This window comes from Trichechus manatus, unplaced genomic scaffold (assembly GCF_000243295.1).
Source record: "Trichechus manatus latirostris isolate Lorelei unplaced genomic scaffold, TriManLat1.0 scaffold00127, whole genome shotgun sequence".
Lineage (NCBI taxonomy): Eukaryota > Metazoa > Chordata > Mammalia > Sirenia > Trichechidae > Trichechus > Trichechus manatus.
Genome location: NW_004444063.1, coordinates 4695968 through 4716777, shown reverse-complemented (window position 1 = coordinate 4716777; position 20810 = coordinate 4695968). Strand labels below are relative to the sequence as shown.

General features: G+C 38.4%; 1 protein-coding gene and 2 pseudogenes across 1 annotated transcript; 2 read left to right on the top strand and 1 right to left on the bottom strand.

Moving 5' to 3' along the window:
• Positions 1-4675: 4675 nt before the first annotated feature.
• On the bottom strand, positions 4676-19458 carry CUNH5orf15 (chromosome unknown C5orf15 homolog). Its single transcript, XM_004384722.2, has 3 exons — positions 19279-19458; positions 7870-8390; positions 4676-6162 (listed from the first exon to the last, which is right to left on the bottom strand). The coding sequence occupies exons 1-3, from the start codon at positions 19415-19417 to the stop codon at positions 6031-6033; spliced, it is 792 nt and encodes a 263-aa protein (XP_004384779.1). The 5' UTR covers positions 19418-19458; the 3' UTR covers positions 4676-6030.
• On the top strand, positions 10011-15106 carry LOC111822074 (probable ribosome biogenesis protein RLP24 pseudogene; annotated as a pseudogene).
• LOC111822075 (cytochrome c oxidase subunit 6C-like) lies at positions 12847-15106 on the top strand (annotated as a pseudogene).
• Positions 19459-20810: the final 1352 nt, after the last annotated feature.

The window sequence follows — 20810 nt, the reverse complement described above, 5'->3', positions numbered from 1 at the left end:
GGTGCCTGGCTACCACCACTGACTGCTCTGACTGGGATCACAACAGAGGGTCCTGGACAGAGCTGGAGAAAAATGTAGAACAAAATTCTAACTCACAGAAAAAGACCAGACTTACTGGCCTGACAGAGACTGAAAAAACCCTGAGAGTATAGCCCCCAGACACCCTTTTAGCTCAATAATGAAGTCACTCCCGAGGTTCACCCTTCAGCCAAAGATTAGACAGCCCCATAAAACAAAATGAGACTAATGGGGCACAACAGTCCAGGGACAAGGACTAGAAGACAGGAGGGGACAGGAAAGCTGGTAATAGGGAACCCAAGGTTGAGAAGGGACAGTGTTGACATGTTGTGGGATTGTTAACCATTGTCATAAAACAATATGTGTACTGTTTAATGAGAAACTACTCTGTAAACCTTCATCTAATGTACTATAAAAAAAAATTCAAAAAACAAATGTATATACATCCCACAAAAAAAAAAAGATAACACTGAAAAGATGAAATTAGTAAACAGGGAAATAATTTCACCCTTACTTAACAGGCCTTTCAGATTAATCTCTGAATGACACCAAAAGGCCAAGATAAGAAATGCAGGCAGGGAATGCAAGCAAACTCTTTTTTAAAGGATCGTTTTTTATAATATATGACTTGAACATAGTCATTTGTGATAAAACAGCAGACATTAACAATGTCCTAAAACACTTTAATTTTCCATCATTTTCTGTTTGCTTATTTAAGAACTTTCAGTTTCAAACCGAAATAAAACAAGCTTTCTCTCCTGAAAAAGAAAAAAAACCTGTCTTATGCAGATGACACAACCTTCCTTGCTGAAAGTGAAGAGGATCTGAAGCACTTACTGATAAAGATCACAGGCCACAGGCTTCAGTATGGATTACAGCTCAACATAAAGAAAACAAAAATCCTCACAACTGGACCAATAAGCAACGTCATGATAAACGTTGTCAAGGATTTCATTTTACTTGGATTCACAATCAACACCCATGGAAGCAGCAGTCAAGAAATCAAACGACACACTACATTGAGCAAATTTGCTGCAAAAGACCTCTTTGAAGTGTTCAGAAGCAAAGATGTCACCTTGAAGACTAAGGTGCGCCTGACCCAAGCCATGGTGTTTTCAATCGCCTCATATGCATGCAAAAGCTGGACAATGAATAAGGAATACCAAAAAACAATTTATGCCTTTGAATTATGGTGTTGGAGAAGAATATTGAATATACCATGGACTGTCAAGAGAATGAACAAATCTGTCTTGGAAGAAATACAGCCAGGATGCTCCTTAGAAGAAAAGATGGCAAGACTATGTCTCACATACTTTGGACATGTTATCAGAAGGGACCAGTCCCTGGAGAAGGACATCACGCTTGGTAAAGCAGAGGGCCAGCAAAAAAGAGGAAGACCTCAACGAGATGGATGGACACAGCAGCTGCCAACAATGAGCTCAAGCATAACAACAATTGTGAGGATGGCACAGGACTGGACAGTGTTTCATTCTGTTGTACATGCGGTCGCTGAGACGTAACTAACTTGACGGCACCTAACAACAACATGCGGATGCTGTGCAGAACATGCTTAGTCTTGGTTTTCTCATCTAATTTCCCATTAAACAACAATTCAAACGGGCCTAATAGGTGGAGCCCTGGTGATACAGTGGTTAAAGCGGTCAAATGCTAACCGAAAAGTAGGTGGTTCAGACCCACTAGCCACTCCGTGGAAGAAAGATGTGGCAACTGCTTCCGTAAAGATTTACAGCCTTGGAAACCCTATGGGGCAGTTCTACTGTCTCCTGTAGGGTCACTATGAGTTGGAATTGACTCGACAGCAATGGGTTTGGTTGGTTTTGAAGTGGCATAAAGGCATTCAAGTGTGCAGATCATAACAAATTATGGATAACATTACAAAGAATGGGAATTCCGGAACACTTGTGTTCATGTGGAACCTGTACATAGATCAAGAGGCAATCAAACAGAATAAGGGAATACTGTGTGGTTTAAAATCAGAGATTGATTAAAATGCTGAGCAGATAACCCAAGAAGCTGGACTATATGAAGAAGAACCTAGCATCAAAATTGGAGGAAGACTCATTAACAACATGCAATATGCCAATGACACAACCTTGCTTGCTGAAAATGAGGATGACTTGAAGTACTTACTGATGAAGGCAAAAGACTACAGCCTTCAGGATGGATTATGCCTGAACGCAAAGAAAACAAAAATCCTCACAACTGGGCCAATAAACAACACCATGACAGATGGTGAAGAAATTGAAGTTGTCATGGATTTCATGCTACCTGGATCTACAATCAATGCTCATGGAAGCAGCAGTCAAGAAATCAAATGACATACTGCATTGAGCAAATCTGCTGCAAAAGACTTCTTTAAAATCTTAAAAAGCAAAGACGTCATTTTGATAAAAGGTACACCTGACCCAAGCCATGGTATTTTTAATCGCCGCATAGGCATGAAAAAGCTGGACAATGAAAAAGGAAGACCAAAGAAAAACCGACACGTTCAAACTGTGGTGTTGGCGAAAAATACTGAATATATACCATGGACTGCCAAAAGAACAAACAAATCAGTCTTGGAGGAAGTACAGCCAGAGTCCTCCTTAGAAGTGAGATGGTAAGACTTTGTCACATTTACTTTGGAAACGTCATCAGGAGAGACCAATTGCTGGAGAAGGACATCATCCTTGGTAAAGTAGAAGGTCAGCAAAAGGGGAACTTCGATGAGATGGATTGACACAGTGGCTGCAACAGTGGGCTTAAACATACCAACAAGTGTGAAGAGGGCACAGGATCAGACACTTCCTTCTGTTATACATAAGGTTGCTGTGAATCAGAGCCAACTCGACGGCAACTAACAATAGTTAAGTGGGTGGCGCAAACGGTTCGCACTCGACTAAAAGTTGGTGTTTGAACCCACCAGCAGCACTGCGGAAGAAAGGTCTGGAGATCTGCTTCCACAAAGATTACAGCCAAGAAAACCCTACGGAGCAGTTCTAGTCTGTAACACATGGGGTCACCATGAGTCAAAATCAACTGGATGGCAATGGGTTTAGATTTGGGTTTTTAGTAGGTGCCAGGACCTGAGTACGGGGCCGAAGATGAGTAAGTAAGACTGGTTTAGGGCAGACTCCTAAACACATTCTACGATATAGCTTGCACTTACCCTCGTGAATTCACATCTAAAATCAAGAAACCCAGTCAATGTACACCAATGTTCATTGCAGCATTCATTATTCACATTCGCCAAAAGATGGAAACAACCTAAACATCTATCAACAGATGAATGTATAAACAAAATGTGGTACATACATACAATGAAATATTATTCAGCCATAAAGAGAAATGAAGTTCTAACACATGCCATGACATGGATGAACCTTAAAAACATGCTAAGTGAAATAGTCACAAAACGACAAATGCTGTATGATTCCACTTATATGAAATATCTAGAATAGGCAAGTGTATAAGCTTAGTAGTGGTTACCAGGGGCAGGAGGGAGGGGAGGAAGGGAGACTGCTTGCTTAGGGACACTGAGCTTCTATTAACAGTAATAGTTGCTGAACATGATGAAAACAATGTCACTGTGAAGAATTTTGAAATGGCAAATGTTTTGTTACATATATATTTACCACAACTGAAAAAAAAAAAAAAGATACGAACAAGATGAAACCCAAAGTCCAAAGTCGAATTCCCCTTGGGTTTGGGCTACATAAGCTAGCAGATCCTGCTTTCCTAGGGCACACAGGAGACACCTGTCAAAACTAAGCACTAGGCTTAATCACTGATTTTGTACACATAAAATACCACTAGCCTTGAGCAAGTGTACTTGTTTTTAGATAAAGCCAATATGCAGAAATTGTGATTTATACAACAGAAACTAAAACATGTTGATAATCCCCATACACAAATAAAGAAACCCCAGTCATGACATACCTACCTGCACAAATTCTAAATGTCTACTACTGTCTGCCTCATAAGTTTTAACACGTTCCTTTTCAGGTAAGATACAGAAATGGGAGCTAAAGGGTGATCTACTATGCCATTAGTACCAACATTTACCACAGAGACCCTGTTCTATCCAGAAAATGAGTCTGGGAGAAGGGAACGGTAAAACCGCACATGAGTAGGATACATTAGTACTATAAAACTCAAACGTGGATCTTGGGTCCCTCGTCCAGCAGGTTAGGTCTCTCTGTAAGACTCCAGAAACATTTTTAACCTGATACTACAAAAGTCGGAGGCTACTTGACTGCAACACTGGGACTTGGATGGCAAAGACTGTGCCATCAGGAAGAGCCCAAGAACCTTAGATCCACTAAGGGGAATGATCCTCCAGGTTGGGGGAGCCTTCCATCACAGACAACAGGAAGCCCAAAATGCTATAAAGAGTATATTGATTTAGCTACTTCTTTTGCAATCCTACTTTGCTACAGTTTTCAATAAACTTTAGCACCTAGCAATAAATCAGACCTAAAGATGGATTTAGAAATCTAAGCAGAATTCACAGAGGCAGAGTTCTACTGCTCAGAGGAACAATTCCAAGTCAGTCAGTTTAGCTTCCTTCCAGACATAGCCCTACCCCTCTGTCAGCACCCAAATGCCTAAAGACCCCAAGCCGTCGTTAAAATGAAACACACTTAATAAAATCATGGATTTATATCTTTGCCGTTTATTTTTTAAAATCTTATTCAAAATATTAAATAATACAATTTCAAATATGAAAAAAATTACTGCAATAAAACAGTTCAGGTGTATTTCTATTGTGCTTCCCTTCCTTATCAGGACAGTAAATTGTCCACCTGGGAGAAATGATGGACTTCCATCTCTATACAAAGCACATACCCAATGACTCGCCTGGGCTTTATAGGTGGGTGTTTAAAGAATATTAGGGATTACATTTTCTGAAAACTTGTACAGTGACACTTTAAGTCAACCATGCTTCAAATCACATATTTACATATTGATCAATTCTTTATGACGGAAAGATAGGCAAAAATAAAATACAGTAAATAATTTCCAGTCGCTGTAAATAAACAAGGAAAATAAAACAAGTACAAGGGGAAAAAAGGTCAGTGTACACATATATCCTTTATGTATACAAACAACTTCATTCAGGTATAATTAAAATTTGAAAGACCTCGATACAGTATTATATAAGTGATACTGGCCTCTAAGATTTATTCAAACTTACTATAAAATAATAAACAAAGAAAGCAAATCTCATATAATTTTCCATTTTGCCCCTTGCATGAAGACTTGGAGGAACCCGTGCTACAATCAACTGCTAGCTAAAAGCGACTGCATATGTATTTAATATTTTACCACAATTCCTACCTCTGAATTTAATTCAGGAATTCAAACAAAAAATATCCCTATAACATTTATCTATGCCCACTGCAAGTTGCAAAGTTTCTATTGCCAGAATTTCTGGACACATTTAATGTGTTACCTAAAAGTGTGGTCAATTTGAGCAATATCATCATCTTAAATTATGCTTAAACTATCCAAAAATATCCAGAGCAGTTTTCCTGAAAGAAAAAATTATTACTTAAATGCAAAGTATTATCACATATATCCTTGTACATGCCAGTTTGGAAGCACAAAATAATGTGTGCTTAATAGTATTTGGATGGCAGAGAGAGAATCAGAGTCCAGCAGTACCAGGTATGTTAGGATTTTGTTATAAGTTTGGGATCTTTTAAAAGTAACATTACAAATACTTCCAGAAGTACGTAAAGAAATATAAAACAAAAAAACTAACAGAGTAAATATAAGGTAATGCTCAGCTCTACATTTTGGACACCTGATTGAATTCAGCTCTAAAAGTGTAGATAAAAAATTATATACTCCTTGTTTGTGAATTTAATTTGCAAAACACCAAGGCAAAATAAAGAGGGACCCACCTCCCATTTAAGTACCAACTGCCTATGGCAAATATCTGCACAATATCATATAAAAAGTCAAGCAAATAAAATTACATAATAAGCAAACTCAAATCACAGTACTTTAAAAAATATAATCATTGGTAATCTTCAGAGAAGGCATTGCCTCATTAACATTCTGGTCGAGACGATGATATTCCACTGTTTTGGAACAAAGACCATCACGCCATTTCCTGCTTTGAACCAGAAGAAAAATCTGAAATAAAACAAAATTAATTAGATATGCAAAAGAAAAAATGGAGGATACGGTACAAGTTTTTATAACAATTGAATTCTCTCTCTCCTACATTCCCAAATACAAAGAGTAAAAAACAACAACAAAAAGGCTATTTTGCTTTCTATCTTGTAAACAAGGCTAGACAGTGCTTCTCAAATTTTTATGTATATAAGGAGTGCTTGTTAAAGACTCAGATTCCTGGGCTTTACTTTCAGAGGTTGAGTTAGTAGATTTTAGCAGAGCCCAGGATCCCACTTATTTAACAAGTCCCTTAGGCGTTTAGAAGAGAGATGGCCCAACTCTAAACACCAGGATAAAATACTACTGTCATTCAAAATTTTAACCACTGAAAATATTTACAAAGCTAGCTGTAAGAAGACACTGAGCTACCAAAAACCAGAAGAGTTTGTTTGTTTTTTTAACTCAAAACCACAAACAAAATATTAGGAGCACTGATCCTCAAAGCTGGAAGGCATTTCGAAATTATCTGGTCCAGTGTTGCCATTTCTCAGGTATGAAAATCAAGGCCCAAAGGGGAAGGTGACTTCCCCAAAATCACAAAGTAATTTACAGTAAAGTCAAGAACTGAGATTTCCTGATCAATAAGCTTTACAAAGGAAATTGTGTGTATGATTTCCAAGTAAATATTTTGAAAGGCTGAACTATTCCAAGATGCACCCCCACATTAAATTATCCATCCAGTCCTATTTAAGCGTTCTCTGCCTAGTGTAATTCAACAAACATTCTTATGTCACTTAAAACATGGCAGAATTATATTTCTGTACAGAAATGTTCATCATGATACTGTTTCTGAACCAAAAACTGGAAACAATCTAAATGTGCAACAAGGAAAACAGCTGACTAAAATCATGCAGCTATTAAATCATCTTTTTAAAGAATATTAACGATATGGAAAATGTTCATGATTTCTTAGTTAAAAAGATAAACATCACCATATGCGATCAAATTCATTTAAAATTTATAACATACACATATATGTGTATATTTACACACATTTATAGACTAGAAATACACCAAATATTACTAATGCCCAGCACTAGGTGGTAGCTTAAGTTTTCTGTACTTTTATTTTCTGAACTCCCTAAAATAAATAGCTAATACTTTTAAAAACACGAAAAAAAAATGTTATTTAAAAAATAATTAAGTTCAATGCTAAATGAATTAAAAGACAAAAGTATTAAATTAATCTTTCTCCACAAGTATACTCACTGAAGTAGCAATGCTAAATCAAGATATGAAACCTTTTTTTAAAAAATAATGAGGCTTTGCTTTTCTCATTAAGAAATAATTTGAACTGGAAATGGTACAACCAGAACAGAATGAATGAGAATAAGGACACACTGTGAAAACTGTAACCAATATCACTGATTAATTTGTGTAGAAATTATTAAATGGGAACATAATTTGCTATCCAAATTTTTACCTTAAACACAATAAAATATTATCAAAAATTTGACTACTTCTTTGCTTAGAAGCACATGTAGTCAAGTATTCTTCAATTTGGTAAAATACAGATTTATAAACTGAATAGACATCTCACTATTTACTTTCAATTTAAACTTGACTTAAAAAATTTTAAAAACCCTGAATCTTCAAAAGCATTAATAAGACATATGACTGAGATAATAAAGGGCAACTAGAGGGGCTGAAAAATTTCCAACATACCTTCCTTTTGTTGTGATATGTAATGTAAACAACAGCAATACAAAAAGCAAAAATAAGAAGATGAAAAAAGAAATGGCTATCTTCCTCTTCTATATTTGAGGATGGGGTCTTAAAGGATTTCACTGACTGTTCAATTTCCATGTATCCCCTGTTTTCTTCCAAGGTCTCCTCGGACTCATCGTCCCTGGGGCTGGCGGTCCAGTCGTAATCTCCATAATCTCCATTGTCCTGAGTGTCTTTGGCTGTGGCTGGAGAACTATTCAGTGTGAAAAGAACCTCCTCCTCTATGTTAGGATCTTCATTGTTATCAGCGTCCTCTTGGGGCAGAGAAGTAGTAGGTGAGAGATGAGGGGCCACAGATGCTCCTCCACTTTTCTGTGTACTAGTTATGGGAGGGACAGTAGTACTGATCTGGGAAGCAGAAGATCTGGTTTGGTTTTCACGTGTTAAAGCGCTCGCATTTGCAGTAAAAACATCTGGGTTGGATACAGCTTGGCTTGGTGAATCAGCCAGTGCTAGAGCTGTAATAAATTAACAAAGAACATTCAACTACAATCTCCAACTTTATCTCCACAAAGTTAAAAGCATATTTACCTCAATTTTCACAGGCCTATCACTTAGCACTTCTCTCTCCTAAATTCCTACAACTTTCTCTTGAGAGCTAGTTAATAAGCCTCAACAGACAGCAATCAGTTACATTTCTTTCTAGTCAATTATGAATCGGGTAACAATTGCTTTGCCAGATAATAACAACTTTCAGCAGCATAAAAGACCTACTTCATTACACAGCCTGCCACCAAAAGAAGAGAGAGGTCTGATTTATTTAGGTCACAATGGCAAAGTCCACACAGCTCTTACCCATGCCCTGTTTTTATTTCACAAGGAGGTTAGACTGAAGTCATCCTTGCCTCAACTCCACCCCATCACAGACAGACTGTGGCTGATTCTGGCTCAAGCAGGTCACAAACTAAATATGGAATTCAGACCTAAATGCTTTCATCAAGATACAACCAATTCAAGAGAAGCTATACGCAAGTGTAGACAGTATTTCTATGTAATACTAGAACTGGAAGACTCCCTCCCCCAAATTAAAAAAAAAAAAAAAAAAATCGTTAAGTATTCTTAGGGAGAAGAAAGGGAACACTCCTAAAGGACAAAAATGGGAACTAGAACTTGAAAGCTAAGTGTGAATAGACTATTTCAAAGATTATGAAAGGCAAATTAGGTTATAAGGAATGGTACCAAATACACACAAGCTCTTATTTCTCTATGTTCCTACCCACTCTGCATGGTTTACTAAAGGTAAAATTATTTACATAAGTAATTCTATATACCAAAACTTCAGAGGAATCCCTGCTGAAATTTAATAGTGTCTCATTAGATACTAATCTGATGTAATACCTGTTAAAGGAGTTCATACTTTAAAAAACATGACTCTGTCACGAGACCTAAATATACTTAGATAATATTTTACAGTCTACCAAAGTAAAATATTTCACAGTATTAAAGATTAAACCAAGTCATTCCAGGGCTTTCACAAACGTGTGCATGCACACAAATTAACAATCTAACAGACAACTCTTTGTTTATGTGAATACACTCTGGTTTGTGTATCACAGTTGACGTCTATTTCACGTAGAAAGAAAAGAAACAGCTGGTCTCAACTGAACTGAATAGAGGCTCCCAGAAAATACTTAGTAAATTGGTAAAACTCTGTTAAAACATTTCTAATAGTTGGTTCTTTGAAATTTTTAACTGGAAGAAAAGAGAAATAAGCAGGTCCTACAATAGAGTACATTACTCAGATAACTATTAACAGGAATTATTAAAAAGGATTTTTTACATTTATCACCTCAACGTAATGATTCAAGCATTTATGAAGTACAATTTCTCTGATACATTTTCCTGCCAAAATGTGGGAAAATATGTTTAAAATAAAATTAAAATAACTGAGTGCCAACTAGCTAATCTTGATTTTTAAAAGAATTGTTTTTCTACACTCAACTTTTGGGATAATCATGTATCTTTAAAGGACACAGCTAATACAGGTGGGCCTGATTATAATTCTATCCCCATCTCCCACTCTCTCCATGCCCAGAAACCCCTCCACTGTGCACTCTAGATTCACAGTCAGCAAATCTCTTCCTTCTCTCACCCTTTGATTTCTTGTTATAACTGAAACTTGCCTCTCCCTGAAGGACATGCTTTCCTTGTAGCCCTTTCAATTAATAGTTGTTTTTTCTCCCATACCTTTGTACCACTGAGTCTGGAGAAGGGGACCTATCCTCCTCCTCATTGCCCCTTGCAGGCCATTTCCCCTTCCTCCTCCCTAAATGCCCCCAGCTTTGATTCTCATGTTATCTGCTATCACTCACTGCCCTTCCTCCACCAACTCCCAGCTCACATCCATTTCTCAATCATTTTCACTCCTGTCTTATTCTCATTCTACCCGAGACATGTACTCCTGTCTTGATTTCAAAATCCTTGACCTCCTCACCTCTGACGATCTAGCCCCCTCCCCCCTTATCTTGGCCTCTCACTCCCATGGTCATTATCTAACATCACAACTCCTCCATAATCTCAATTTCAAGTATTCCATTCACTAGCATGATCTCCTGTCCTTCCAGTTTATTCTCTGATACTCTGATTCCATCAGATCTGCCATCCTTTGATCCTGCCATCTTTTCAGTCCCTCATCGCCACCACCACTACCTCTCCCCTCCACCATGCACTCTCTTCCCTCTTTACCCAGATTAAATTCTGAGATCAACCATTATAATCTCTTTTACATACACCTCCAACTCCAACTCCCTTCCCCCTCATTCGCTTTGCCCCACTCACTTGGAAGGCTACAACCCTAGTTAAAACCAACTCTCTTGACTACTCCCCATCTGCACCTAGCAGATGAACATAGCTGGAAAAAAATACACAACGATGTCACTGTTTTTATTTCATTTTAAATTCAATGCCAAAAACTCAGGCAGACTTTGAATGATGCTAGCAAGCATATTGTATTTTCCTAGTCCATTTACCTTCCTGCTCCCTTAGAACAACATTCACATTCTCCTCTATACTCAAACTTCCAACATCTTCTATGTCATCGTTTTTCAAATGATGACATCACTTCCTAACTTTTGAGAAAAAGGAAGTAATCAGAAGAGGATTTCCATGAATTACTAGAACTCTAGACTCATATATCCATCTGCCTACTTGACATTTCCTCTTAGATGTCTGACATTCAAATCAACACGTTCAAAAATGAATTCTGACTTTGAATCCCAGGAAGATGAATTAGACATACATTTCCCTATTCCTCCTGCTAAGAACAACTAAAAACCTTGGACATTATATATAAAAATAACTTAATCCTCTCAAGCTCGGCGTTTCGCTAGTGGGTACCCACAGCAGGTCAACATGCGTATCGAGAAGTGTTATTTCTGTTCGGGATCCATCTACCCGGGCCACGGCATGATGTTCGTCCGCAACGACTGCAAGGTGTTCAGATTCTGTAAGTCCAAATGTCATAAAAACTTTAAAAAGAAGCGCAATCCTCGCAAGTTCAGGTGGACTAAAGCGTTCCGGAAAGCAGCTGGTAAAGAACTTACAGTGGATAATTCATTTGAATTTGAAAAACGTAGACGTGAACCTGTCAAATACCAGCAAGAGCTATGGAATAAAACCATTGAAGCAATGAAGAGAGTTGAAGAGATCAAACAGAAGCGCCAGGCTACATTTATAATGAAAAGGTTAAAGAAAAATAAAGAGCTACAGAAAGTTCAGGACATCAAAGAAGTCAAGCAAAATATCCATCTTATCTGGGCTCCCCTTGCAGGCAAAGGAAAACAGCTGGAAGACAAAAAATGGTACAGAAATTACAAGAGGATGTGGATATGGAAGATGTGTCTTAAAAATCTCATTGTAACCATTTCTAGATGTGCATTTAAAAACTCCTTTGAAGATTTGGAACTTCTAAATGATTGATTTATTTTTTACATAAGGTCACTCAAATGTGATTAAAAGTAATGTCTCTTCCATTACTATCTGTAAAACATCAGATGTTATGGATGTTTGATTATATCTCAGTGTTAAATCTTCACTGATAGATATACTTATGTAAATCACGAAAATTCTGTTTATAATTACAGAAGTGAATTGTGAGCATAAAATGGTCTACATTTGGATAATGGCACTATGCGGCATTTCTGTAGTGACAAAATTCATGGCTAATGATATAGAAAATAAAATTTTCTTTGCAGTTAAAAAACAAATAAATAAATAACTTAAGAAGACTCTGAAAGGTGGAGAGAAGGCCATGTGGCTAGAAACCTAGAGTGGGACCTGAGAAATGACATGGTGATAAGGTCCCTAGGTTTTCTTTTTGCTTCATGTGTACCAGACTTGGAGATGAAAAAGCCAGCAACCTGGACATGCCAACGCATGTAGACAAAAAGGGTCACCACCAACCCTGCTCTCTCTAGCAAAAGAAGCAGGAGAGTAGCAGCCTAGCAAGAAAGAAAACTTTTAAACAATAACATTTCTACCTCTACCTGGAAGTAACATGCGCGCCCCACTTCCCCTGCTAAAACAGCATCATAAAGAGCCGGCTAAAACAAAGTTTAAATAAGATCCAGAGTCTCATAATATAAAACAAAAATGTTCAGATTTCAATCAAAAATCACTTGTAACACCAAGAACCAGGAAGATCTCAAACTAAACAAAAAAAGACAACCGTAGATGCCAAAACACAGATAACATAGATATCAGAAATATATGACAAAGATTTTAAAGTAGTCATCATAAAAATGCTTCAACAAGCAATTACAAACACGCTTGAAATAGATGAAAAAGTAGAAAGCCCTAGCAAAGAACTGGAAGATAAAAAGACCCAAATAGGTATTTTAGAACTAAAAAATATAATCAATTACCCGTTTCTCCATCAGTCCAGAAGGACGTTGGTGTTGAGGGAGAAGAACCACCATGTCTTCCAGTGTTTTGGCAAAACCTCAGATACGAGGCCTTCTGGTCAAGTGGCTGTGATTTCACATTACTGGAGCATTCATTGCGTCCCTGGGGGTTGCAACTTTCTACAAGTTTGCAGTAGCTGAACCAAGAAAGAAGGCATATGCAGATTTTTATAGAAATTATGATTCCATGAAGGATTTTGAGGAGATGAGGAAAGCTGGTATCTTTCAGAGGGCAAAATGATTTTGGAATGTAAAGAATTTCTTTGGATTGAGTTCCATGAAAGTTGTCACTGACCTTATGTGGGCTAAGGAATAATTTCTTGTTGGTAAATAAACAATACTTTGGACAGTAAAAATATATATATATAATCAATGAAATAAAAAAAACTCAGTGGATAGGTTCAATAGCAGAAGGAAGGGGACAGAGGAAAGAATCAGTTAACTGGAAGATAGAGCAATAAAAATTACCCAATCTGAATAACACAGTAAAAACAGACTGGAAAAAAAAAAAAGAACAGAGCCTCAAGGACCTGTGGGACTATAACAAAAGATCTAACACTCATTGGATTGGAAGCGAAGGAAAGAGAAGGTGGAGCTGAAAGAGTGTCCAAAGGAATAATGGCTGAACAGTGAAAATTTCTCAAATTTGGAAGAGAAATAAATGTACAGATTCAAGAAGCTGAGTGAACACCAAACAGAATAAACTGAAAGAAATCCCCAGTAAGACACATCCTAATTAAACTTTTGGAAACTAAAGACAAAGAAAATAATAAAATGGCAGACTTAAGCTCTAATATATCAATAATTATATTAAATGTAAATAGTCTAAATATATGCCAATTAAAAGACATATTTGGCAGATCCAGCTCTATACAAGAAACTCACTTCAAATATAACAATATAGGCAGACTGAAAGTAAAAGGATGCAAAAAGATGTATCATGCAAACATCAGTAAAAGGAAAGCAAACATGACTATATTAATATCATATTAAACTTCAGAGCAAAGAAAATACCAGGGTCAATACACAAAGAAAACATAGCAATCCTAGATATGAATGCACCAAACAACACAGCTGCAAAATATTTGAAGCAAAAACTGATAGGACTGAAAAGGGAAACAGACAAACCCAAAACTACAACTGGAGATTTCAACACCCCTCTCTCAAAAATTGATAGAACAACTAGACAGAAAATCAGCAAGGATACAGAAAAACTCAACAACACCATCAACTAACAGAGTCTAACCCACATGTATAGAACAGTCCACCCAAAAACATTTCAAGTGCCTATAGAACATATACATGTTAGGCCATATTCTGCACCATAAAACAAATGTTAACAAACTTAAAAGAACTGAAATGATGAAGAATGTGTTCTCTGACCACAGTGAAATCTAACTAGAAATTGATAAGAGGAAATCTCCAAACTCTCGGAAACTGAACAACACACTTCTAAATAAGCCAAGGGTCAAATAGGAACTCTCAAGGAAATGTTTTTAAAAATATATACGGTGAACTGAATAGAAATTAAAATACAGCATGTCAAAATTTGTGGGACACAGCTAAGGCAGTGCTGAGAGGGAAATTTATAGCACTAAATGCATACATTAGAAGAGAGGGAGTCTCAAATCAGTCATCAGCCCCCACCTCAAGAACCTAGAAAAAGAAGAGCAAAAGAAATCCAAATCATGAAGAAGAAAGGAAATAATAAAGAGCAGAAATAAATGAAATTGAAAACAAAAAAGCGGTAGAGAAAAATCAACCAAACAAAGTACTGGTTCTTTGGGGGAAAAATGTCAGTAAAATTGACAAACCTCTAGCAAGGCTAACAAAAAAAAAGAAAAGAGAGATGTCACAAATTACCATCATCAGGAAGGAAACAGGGGATATCACTATAGACCCTGCAGACATCAAATGGAAACTAAGGGAATAAGAGCAATAACTCTACATACATAAATTTGGCAATTTAGAGAAAATGAGTCAATTCCTTGAAAAACACAAACTACCATTACTCATCTAATATGAAATACTTCATCTGAATAGCTCTATAACTATTAAGGAAACTGAATTCATAATTTTAAAACTCCCAAAAAATAAATATCCAGGCCCAGATGGTTTCTCCGGAGAACTCTACCAAAGTTTAACAAAGAATTAGCACTAATTCTACATAATCTTTTCCAGAGGATAGAAGGGGAGACAACACTTTGCAATTCATTGTATGAAACTAATATTACTCTGATTACCAAAATCAAAAAAAAAAAAAAAAAAAAAAACTGTAGACCTATATCTCAATTACATTCCTGGGCATTTATCCCAGACAAAAAAAACTTGAGTTCACTCAAAAATCTGTACTCAAATGTTTATAGCAGCTTTATTCATAAAAGCCAAAAACTGGAAACAACTCAGACACCTTGAGTGAATGGTTAAACAAATTATAGTACATCCATACAATAAAAAGAAGCAAACTATTGACACATGCAACAACTTGGAATTATCATACCAGGGAATAACGCTGAGTTAAAAAAAAAAAAAAAGCACCAATGCAAAAAAGTTACATACTGCATGATTCCATTCATACAACATTCTTGAAATAGGAACATTATAGAAATGGAGAACGGATCAGTGGTTGTCAGGAGTTCAGGAGGGGGTGGGTACAGGAGGGAAGTGGGTGTGACTATAAAAGGGCAACATGAGGCATGTGTGGTGATGGGAATGTTCTGTATCTTGACTGTATCAATGTTAATATCCTGGTTGTGATACTGTATTTTGTAATATATTACTAGTTTGGGAAACTGGGTAAAGGGTACACGTGATCTCTCTGCATTATTTCTTACAACTGCATGTGAATCTATAATTATCTCAAAATAAATTTTAAATTCAAAAAAGGAATTTCTACTCCACACTCAAAACAAAAACACACAAGTATCTGCTCTACCCATAGTCTTCTCTATTTCAGTTAATGGTAACTCTATCCTTCTAATTGCTCAAGCCAAAAACTTTGTAGTCATCCTTTTCTTAACACCCTACATTCACTCTGCTACTCTACCTTCAAAAGACACACAGAATTTAATAACTTTTCACCCCTCCACTGCTTCTGCCTGGTCCAAGCCACCATTATCTCACCTGGATTATTGAAGTAGCCTCCTAATTGATCTGCCTGCTTCCACTCTAACCCCAACTGTTCACTCTGTACACAGCAGCCAGAGTCATCCTGCTAAAACTTGAGTCAGATGTCTTCTCTGCTTAAAACCCTCCAATGGCTCTCCATTTCTCTTGGTAAAGTCAAAGTCTTTAACAGTCTACAAGATCCTACATGATCTGGCCCCCATCACCTCACTATCATTAGCTCTTACCAATCTCCCTAATTACTCTATCCTTATTGCCTACTTAACAGGAAGAAGACATTCAAATAAGTATTTATTGACTATGCTCTTGATCCAACTCTCACCACAAATCCAACACTTCGTCCCAAGTAGCATCTTTGAACCTTCTGCATTCCCTGCCTGAAAAGGCCTTACCACGCTTCTCAGCCAGTCAAAACCCCACTCATTCTTGTAAGGATACTTCCACCAATGTCACCCTATTTATTGTTAGACTAATACCTAGCACCAAGTAGGAGCAGAATATGTACTTTCAAGGAGTGAAAACTTGGAAGTAATTCATCTGAAAGATTTAGTTCAAATTAGATTACCTCTTTAATCTCTTCTCCTTCAGAGAAGTTTATCCAGTTAGATATGAAGAGCATTCAGAACAACGAAGTGGAAATTCTGACTTTATGAATTTAATTATTGAGCTTCCACAAACACACGCATTACTTTAGACTTTTAAGTCTTCCATTTCTACCCTTTCCTATTTAGTATTACCTCTCTAGTTAAAACTTAACGTTTTAAAAATAAAATTACCTAAATTTAATTCTCCTCTTCTTCTGGTCCCTTTAAAAAACTGCCTTACCCAATCATGAAATGGGCCAAGGACTTGAATAGGCATTTCATCAAAGAGGACACTCAGATGGTCACCAAACACATGAAAAGATGCTCAGTGTCATTAGCCATCAGAGAGATGCAAATCAAAACCACAGTGAGACACCATTTCACTCCTACCAGGATGGCAAAGATTAAAAAAATTTTAAATAACAAATGTTGGTGAGGATGTGGGGAAATTGGAACACTTACCCACTGCTGGTGGGAATGCAAAATGGTACAGCCGCTGTGGAAAACAGTGTGGCAGTTCCTCAAAAAACTAAAAATAGAACTACCATATGACCCAGCAATTCCAATCCCAGGTATACACCCAAAAGACATGAAAGCAGAGACTCAAATAGAGACTTGTACACCAATGTCATTACAGCACTATTCGCAATAGCCAAAAGGAGGAAACAACCTAGACAACCATGGACAGATGAATGGATAAACAAAATGTGGTACATACATACAATGAAATACTACTCAGCCAGGAAATGAAGTCTTGATATATGCTACAATATGGATGGAGCTGGAAGACATTATGCAGAGTGAAATAAGTCAATCACAAGAAGACAAATACTGTATGACCTCACTTATATAAAAAGACAAGGCAAATGTATAAAGGCCAAAGTTTATTAGTGGTTACCAAGGGCAGGAGGGAGAGGAAAGGGGGGTGTTAACAGTAACGGAAATATCACATCGATTAAGGGTAGAGTTGCATAACTGATTATTGTAATTGCTGTCAATAAGTTAGTAAGTTGTACACCTGTAAAAAGTTGAATTGGCAAAAGTTGTGATAGATATATGTACAACAACAAAAAAAAAGAGTGGCTGCTAAGGCTGCTTATGTACAACCAAAAACCTCATGGGATTTGGTTCCTTGTTTGGAGGTTTAGGATCATGGTTTCATGGGACATTCCAGCTAATTGGCCTAATAACAGGTTTAGTGCCTGTGTTCTACCTCCTACTTCACTGCATAGTATCTAGGGTCTTTACGGGGCCCTAACAAATAAAGACAAAGACAGAAGGACACCTTAATACTGCACACCCCCTGTCACTAGCCCCCATCACAAGATTTTCAATCATCTCTTGGGGGAAAAAGTTGTTTCTGAAACTACAGTTACCAGATATATATCCTCCAACCATACCTCTTAAGCATTCCAGCAGGAAATATAAATGTCTAAATGTCATTTTTTCTTAGATGATTAAATGATCAAAACAATTATGCTAATTTAAGTACTTTAGGAACAGCAATATTTGCATCAACAAGGGAAATCCTCATTACATTTTACAAATGATGAAAGGGTCTTGGGAAAATGGACTTCAGCCCTTCCCACAGACTTGCAAACACTTCTGGGAGGGTGGTCCAGGAGTTATGCTGCCCTTATTGCTACCAGGGAAACATAAGGATGTGCCCATAGTACTGTGGTAGAGGAATGTGTGGCTGGGCAGTCCTTGTTAAATAAAGTGTGAGAACACTATCCAGTTCACGCTCTTTTTCATCTGAAAACCCAAAAAATATTGAGGGAGAAGAGCAGGATTGTGTTTTGGCCTGAAAGAAAAAAGGAACTACAAAACTAGATACTGCTTGGTCATTATAAATTCTTATTAGTGTACTTCTTCCCACTAAGTCTCAGGTCCCGCTTTACAGATTTCCTCATTTCTCAATAAAGCTTTCAATGTCTTGATTCACAATGTAACATTTGCAAGAAAAATCCTATTCAATCAAATCCCACGGATCCATAAAAAGAGGTAGGATTGTCCTTTTCACCCAAGACACAGGGCCACGTTTACAAAGAATCTCCCTGGTCTCGGAACTCCTCTCCTCCAAGCCCCTAAGAAGTCCAGTGCCCGAGGATTCTGGCTCTTTGCCAAGCTCAGAAACTCCCAGATCTCAGAGATGCACCAGTGTCCGAATATAGCTCTTTCCCCTTCACTTTCGCTATCCGAAATATTCCAGCAGCTCAGTCTGGTTACTTTCCCTGCTCCCTTGGTCTTTATCACAGACCTCACGCCTTCTGGAAAACTCTCACCTTCCCCTGTTCCCTCTAGATCCCTGAGTCCCCCCACCTCGGGACTCTCTCCAGACACCACCCCTCCCAACCCTGGTTATCTTCTCAGCCCCATGTCCTCGATCCCCTCTTCCAGACTCTCCTAACACCCGCCTCCTCGGAACTTTGGAGACCCTAGCACCACCACTGCCTGTGGCAAACCATTCTTAAGTCCCTCTAGACACCACCCTCCCCCGCCCATCTACACACTCTGCTCCCTGTGTCCCTGCATCTCTCAACTCCACTTCTCAGGCCCCTAGAGACCCCACCTCCTCGGACTCCTTCAAACACTCTACTCTCCCTCCTCGGGCCCGTAGAGACACTAGCCCATCTTGACATCGCCGTCTCTGGACCCTCGGAAGCGCCTTTTTCCCCGCCCTGCCGGTTTCCTGGTTCGCGCCCGCGGCCGCCCTGCCCCCGCGTCCCCTTTACCACTGGGCAGCGTAGCGGACGCAAACAGGAGCGCCAAGACCAGCGGCCGCGCCATTCCTCCAGGGGCCTGGATGCTCAGCCAGGGCAGCAGCTTCCCTTGCGCGGCCCCCCTCACCCTCCCTAAGGCGGCAGCAGCCATAACGGACTCGACTGGGAGCCTGCGTTGTTGCTAGGCTCTACGCCATGACGTCAGACACTACGAGAGGCGCCGCGGCCCTAGGCGTCTACGTCCCAGCGTGATGACGTCGCAGGCTGGAGGTGGCTGTTGTAAAGGGAATGAGCGAGATTAGTGGGATTGCAGCAAGCGGGTTCTCCGAACTCGGCCAGTGGTTAAGCGTGTGGTGTGTAAGGTGCTGAAGAGAGCCAGAGCGAGGCCCTCCCTGCCTCCCACATGATGAGATACTGTAGAGCCAATAAAAGTGTTTTGAAACTTTTTTAAAAGGAAACTCCAGTTGTGTAGATTCACTGATGCCAAAACCGAAGTAACTGCCCTCCCCCCTTCCAGAGGGAAGGAAACACAAATGTTAACAGGGGTCATACCTGGGTGGTGAAATTATAGGTAAATATTGTATTTTTTATCCTTTCCCACCTTATTTATTATTTCAACAAGTATTTAGCACCTCTTCATATTTTTGGATACGGCAATGAACAAAACGAACCCCTGATTTTATATAGAGTTTATGTTCTTCTAGGGGAGACGATAGTGTAAAATATACAGTATATAAGATGGTAATGGTAATATGGAGAAAAGCAGGGAAGGGGGCTAAGAACTATGGGTGAGGGGTTGCCATTGTGAATAGCTTCCAAATTTTCCTGCAATAAACTTCTATTACTTCTTAAAGTTTGTTATTTAAAAACAAACCTCACAGTACAGGCAGTCCCCAGGTTACAAACATCTGACTTGCACACAGCTCATACTTAGGAACAAACTGCCATATGCCTCTTACATTAAAAATTTGAGTTAATGGATGAAACTGGAGGACATTATGCTGAGTGAACTAAGTCAGTCAGAAAAGGACAAATATTTTATGAGACTGCTACTGTAAAAACTCATGAAAAAATCTACACACAAAAAGAAACAATCTTTGTTGGTTACAAGGGATGGGAGGGGTTGGGGGGAATACTAAATAGACAGTAGATAAGTGGTAACTTTGATGAAGGATAAGACAGTACACAATACTGGGGGAGGTGGTACAACCTGTACAAGGAAAGGTCATGGAAGCTCCATAGACGCATCCAAACTCCCTGAGGGACTGAATTGCTGGGCGGAGGACTTTGGGGACCATGGTCTTGGGGAACATCCAGCTCAATTGGCATAACACAGTTTATAAAGAAAATGTTCTACATTCTATCTTGGTGAGTAGGGTCTGGGGTCTTAATAGCCTGTGAACAGCCATCTAGGATACTCCACTGGTCTCACCTCTTCGGGAGCAAGGGAGAATGAAGAAAACAAGATACAAGGAAAAGATAAGTCCAAAGGACTAATGGACCACAACTACCACGCCTCCACCAGACTGAGTCCAGTACAACTA